Below are 6,001 nucleotides of genomic sequence, written 5' to 3'. Positions count from 1 at the left end.
AGACTACCCTTTCAGATATACTTACATTGTGATTTCTGCAATGTGGTGCATAAATTGTCAAGTAAATGAGACGCATCTTTGCCTCCACTGATTCACTTGCAAAGTGTTGAGTAAAATTATTTCGTTGCAGGCCTCCTTTGGGTCTTTTTATTATCACTACGACACACATAGTCCCCAGTTGGTAATATTGATTTCAAGGCCCTCCTGGATGAGAGACTGGCATTCCACTCAATGTCTATGTTCCATGCTGGCATGGATTGGAGAGTTATTAATGCAGAAATATGGTATCGTAGCTACTAACAGTTGAGGGTTGCATAGTCTAGACAGCGTTTTTAGATTTCATTATTCTCTTTAACCTGGGCAAAGTCGGGTATTTCTGCTAGTATATATATATATATATATACTGAATGACTAAAATACTCATTTAGCATGACTAAAATACGCATTTAGGCAAGGCAAGGAGAATTTGTTTGAGAGCTTGGTGAATGACTATGCCAGTTAGTTTCCTTATATATGCAGTCTAAAATGCTTGTATATGTGGAAACACTATTTTGTGTCTCACTTGAGCCATTGTAGAGAGTTAGAAACCGTTATTAGCTGAAGTATATTTTAGACTTAAAGAGATAAACAAGTCTTTGAGATAGAGTATTTGGTGTGTTGTGTATGTGAAGCCACCAAGAGAGATGATCAAAGATTGTGACAAGTAGCATTTAAAGCAGTTTTGAGGTTTGTATTTGATTGTACATTGTTCTATAACTGTGAGGTGGGTGTGTGCAAGATTATTTCCTTGATGAGCCAATGGTTGTGTCTTTGTGCTGTTGAAAGAGACAACATTGATATGTCTCTGCTGTTCATGTACATAAAGCAGGTTTGTTGAATTAATAGTGTTGGTCACGTTAGGAAAAGTATAGATGGCAGCTGTGTGCAAAAAGTTAGTGTGAGGAGTGAAAGAGGGTATCATCTACTTAGGAATGAACACTGTCAGAGGCAACTGTAAGTCATTGATGTACATGAAGAAAAGTGTAGGAGATATAAAACCAAGCTCTGCTGAGTTGATAGAATGTTGGTCAGAGACAGCTACTTCAGTGGATGCAGTGATCTGACATGAAGCTTCACATTAAAGAGACAAAAGACATATGAGACTCATAAGCTGACAGCTTAACCCATTGGCATTCAGATCTGTCAAATGTAATAATTATTTACTCACATTGATAAAAATTTTTTATCAATGTGAGTAAATAAGTATTACATGCATTACCTTGCAACTTTGAGATTTCAATGACATGGTTGTTTATTTTTAGAATAATAAAGTGTGAGAGGTCGGATCTGGCCAGTTTGAAGAGAAAACAGATAAATTATTTTGGCTGGATATGGCCGGTTTAAATACTGAAGGATTAAGTAGTAGATTTGCATGCTAGATACTGTCAGACATCTTGTCGATGTCAAACATGACATCACAGTTTTTACCATGTTTCTCAAATATAAGGGCTCATTCCTTGTGAGTGACATACAAGAGCAGGTTCCAGTTAACCTAGCTTTTTAGAAGATATATTGATGATCTTTAAAGAAAAAGAAGAGAAGAGGGACACAATGTTGGAGACAGTGGCCATTAACAACTGACTCCATCACTTTTGAAATATTGAAGTCAGAGAAACAGGTCAATAGTCACTGAGGTCAGAGATGCTACTCTTGAGAATGGCAGTTCTTGGGGATTGTAGAGCATTTTCACTGATAACTTTTTTTTATATTTCTAAGCATTGGGGAGGAAATTTTCTTGACAATTAAGGTCTGAGAGATGAAGGATTTAAATCACATTATGGGCATGCTTAATCAGATATAAAATGCTCTAAGCTTCCAACATACGAAATGTAAAAAGTGAGAAGTGTGCAAATATAAAAAAAAAAGCCACATGATTAAGAAGCTCACTTTGAAACATCATGGTTTCAGGTTCAGTCCCACTGTGTAGCACCTTGGGCAAGTGTCTTCTACTATAGCCCTGGGTCAACAAATGCATTGTAAGTGAATTTGGTAGACAGAATCTGAGTGGAAGCTTGTCATATATGTTGTCGTGTGTGTGTGTGTGTGTGTGTGTATCCCTCACAGTACTTGGAAACCAGTGTTGGTTTGTTTACATCCCCCACAACTTCGCAGTTCAGCGAAAAAGACTAGTAGAATAAGTATCAGACTTTAAAAAATAAGCAGTAGGGTTGATTAGTTTCGCTAAACCCGTCAAGGCGCTGTCCTAGCTTGGCCACAGCCCAATGACTAAAACAAGTAAAATATAAAATATGAGATTTTAAAAGAAGTTTGTTGAATACCACTTAACTAAGAGCTGGAGATATTTAAATTCCAGTTCAATATACAAAGAGTGTAAGAAGTACTTTATTAGAGAAACCACTAGAAAAGACACAAGAAAATCAGTTTAAATATACAGTAATACCTCACTTTACGAGGACCTGCTTTACGAAACCCTGGGTTTACGAGTTTTATTTTTCAAGCACAAGATCCAAATTTTGAACTAAGTGCAAAAGTTTCTACTACCAAAACAAATGCTTCTGTGTTACTGAGAAATTTATAGAGAGCAAAAAAAAGCTTCTTCTTAGCAAACAACTCCAGACATTTTTTTAAAAAGAAATTTACAAGTCTGTCTAAGAGTGCTTGTGAATCGGCAATAGCATCTACAAGTGACAGTGTGCACGAGTCTAGTGTGAGTGAAAGTGATTCAGAAAATGATTATAATAATATTTTTTATTACAAATGACCGTGACATTCTTTTTACTTTACATAAAATGTTCTTTACATTCTACCACTATTTTATTGCCATTTATTTACGAGTATTATAAATTTTACAGGTAAAATATGTTTCTGGGAATGAATTGCAATTTGTAATATTGCTACTATGGGAAATTATTGCTCTGCTTTACAAGTTTTCACTTTACAACTGGCCTCTGGGAATAAATTAACTCGTATACCGAGGCATTCATCACTCTACAACTAAATTTAAATGTGTGTGTGAAAGACTTACAATTCAGATTCCATTTCGTCCTGATGTTCCAAAGGAACAGTAAATCGTTTTAGTCTTTGACTTATTACTTCTTGTGAAGGATTCCAAAACATCTGTATCTCCTGAAATAAAAAGAGAAAAAATAAATTTGTTACTTGTAACTCTTTTCAACTGCTTCTCTGTATTGGATAACATCATACAGAAAACACCATGTCACACTCACAAATCACTTTGGACTAGAACTGTCATAACATTGTTTAATTTTCTCTACTCCCATCAATCATTCCCAAAACAATAGCAAAACTAGGGAACTTCTATGTGGCCACCAGATCCACTAGAAATAGCAACCAAATTACCCTCAAGACTATTCCTTCTGAGCTTAGATTGGAAACGCCATATCTTTTATTATTTACTTGCTTTCAGTTATTGGACTATGACCATGCTGGGGCACTGCCTTGAAGAGTTTTAAATTGAACAAATCAATCCCATTACATATCTTTTTAAGTCTGGGATTTATTCTATCAGTTATTTGTGCTGAAGCAATAAGTTACGGTGATGTAAACAAACCAACACCAATTGTTAAGAGGATAGGGACACATACATACATACATACATACATACATACATACATACATACATACACACACGCATGTGCAACACATTTTCTGTCTACCAAATTCAGTCACAAAGCATTAGCCAGTCCAGGGCTGTAGTAAAAGATGTTTGTCCAAGGTGCTATGTAGTAGGACTGAACCCAAAACCACATGGTTGCTAAGCAAGCTTCTTGAGCACACAGTCATGCCTGGGATGATCTGCAAAAAGATGAGAATGATTGACTGGAATGTCTATAATTTGCTTAATCAAGGGTGACTTCAGACTAGACAACAACAACAACATAAATATAATTAACAACTAAACAATATGTATTTCTCTTACCTCTGAACGCTTGTCTTTAATAAACACTTCTTGGTCCCAATGGCCCTCTATCACAGCTAGAGTGTCTGACCCCATTTTGATACGGCCAACTATTCGGTTGGAAGCTTCACCACTTCCTAGAAATGGCTATAAAGACAAATTAAAATAAGAAAAGTTAAGCTGCTTTAAAAGTAAAGGCATGCAGACATGGAAATAGAAACAACATGCATAATATAAAAAAAGTAACATGAACATTAAATGCATATATATATATAATACGCACGCACAATCATAACCATCATTTAACATCCACTTTTCCATGCTTGCATGGGTCAGACAGAATTTGTTGAAGTATATTTTTTACATCCAGATATCTTTCCTATTGTCAACCCTTATCTGTTACCAAGCTAGGAGGTATTCCCTCCCACCAACTAAGCATGTTTTTCATGGAAAACTGGAAACAATTTGCTTGTATAACGATGATGCTCATTTACAATTATCACATGAAGTCTAGACAAGGGTATATACCTAAACATACACACACAATAATTCATCTTCAAACTGACTCATAGTAGGCATGTATAAACCTAGTTACAAAATGATTGCTTTCTAGTATGGGGAAGAAGAAAGATTGGTCACGCTGATCAGCTAAAAAGAAATTTTAAATGTACATTTGATGCACATGATCTTCTCTCTCTCTCTTTCTCTTGTAAGAATTCCTTTCCAATAAAAGAATATCCATAAAGCTCTTCAGTGAGTTGATCATCAGAAAGATGAATGTCTGAGAGATATGAATATCATAGTGAAATAACTACTTTGTATGATCAAAGTAGTTATATGATGAGATTGTTCACTGTTCTCATTGTCCATAAGTGTTTGTATATTCCAGCTTGCTCTTTTCATCATGATGGAAGATGAACATCATGTAGAATTTGCTTTGTTTTTTTTTCTGTAAGGTGTTGTTGCTGCAATGGATATATAATCCACCAGTCACTGCATAAAAAACTAACCAGATTTTTGAGGCGGCACATTTGCTTGAAATACAATTTCTAATCATCTCTCATGCTTATGAGCAAGCAGTACCACCCTAAAAAAGCTACTCTGTTACCTAGAACTCACTATATTAAGCCTACACCCACCAAAAAGAATGAAATATTAAGCTAAGTTCCAGGTCATTAACATGAAAGATTTTAACTTAATACTCTAAACATGTAAAAATGATGATGACGATGATATATATATATATATAATTACAAACAAGGAGAATGGAATTAGCAAGTCCTTTTATTACATCAATTTATGGCCGGTTTCATTGAAACTTGATCTCATGAATACTACTATGTTATACAATAATATACATGACTATTAACACCGAAATGAAATTTTATATATATATATATATATATATATGTAGTATTTTACTGAAGTTGAAAATTCAGCTTCAATAAAATATTATTTTACTCTTCCATTAGAATTTGAGTACCATTTCCTCCCAACTTTTTTTTACACCTATGTGTTCGTGCGCGCTTGCTTGCATGCATGCATGCATGCGTGCGTGCGTGCGTGCGTGTGTGTGTAAATTTAAATGCATGACTGAAAGACCTACTAATAGTTTCCTGCTATTGTGATACTTGAACAGGTATATTTATAAAACACTCCATGTATCTTACAGCAATCCTTCAGGCTCAGTTTGTAAGTATTTTATAAATATGCCTGTTCATGTATCATAATAGCATGAAGCTATTAGTAGCTCTTTTGGTTGTGTAGTTAAATTGATATTCATCTCTCACTTTTTTGTTGATTTTCCCTCTATCCTGGACTGGCTCATGTGCGGGTGACACATGAAATCTTTCGAGCGGGGTCGTTGCCAGTTCCCCTGGACTGGCTCATGTGCGGGCGACACATGATAACTTTTGAGCGAGATCATTGCCAGTGCCCCTGGACTGGCTCTTGTGCGGGTGACACATGAAATGTTTCGAGTGGGATCGTTGCCAGTGCCCCTGGACTGGCTCATGTGCGGGCGACACATGAAATCTTTCAAGCGGGATCGTTGCCAGTGTCCCTGGACTGGCTCGTGCGGGC

At 35.9% G+C, this 6,001-nt stretch overlaps 1 protein-coding gene and 1 long non-coding RNA gene across 6 annotated transcripts in view; one reads left to right on the top strand and one right to left on the bottom strand.

Annotated features, from left to right (window-relative positions):
- Nucleotides 1–6,001, bottom strand: part of LOC106881835 (oxysterol-binding protein-related protein 8) — a 135,528-nt gene that overhangs the window by 6,130 nt on the left and 123,397 nt on the right. For all 4 annotated transcript variants that reach the window (XM_052968685.1, XM_052968686.1, XM_052968687.1 and 1 more), the window contains 2 exons: nucleotides 3,941–4,066; nucleotides 3,026–3,126 (listed from right to left, as the gene is read on the bottom strand). In XM_052968685.1, the coding sequence (XP_052824645.1) occupies nucleotides 3,026–3,126; nucleotides 3,941–4,066 (227 nt within the window). The remainder of the gene's footprint in view (nucleotides 1–3,025; nucleotides 3,127–3,940; nucleotides 4,067–6,001) is intronic.
- The window catches only part of LOC128248122 (uncharacterized), a 124,008-nt gene that overhangs the window by 8,931 nt on the left and 109,076 nt on the right, over nucleotides 1–6,001 (top strand). The window lies entirely within an intron of this gene.

This window comes from Octopus bimaculoides, chromosome 6 (genome assembly GCF_001194135.2).
Source record: "Octopus bimaculoides isolate UCB-OBI-ISO-001 chromosome 6, ASM119413v2, whole genome shotgun sequence".
NCBI lineage: Eukaryota > Metazoa > Mollusca > Cephalopoda > Octopoda > Octopodidae > Octopus > Octopus bimaculoides.
This window is presented reverse-complemented; position numbering and strand designations above follow the sequence as displayed.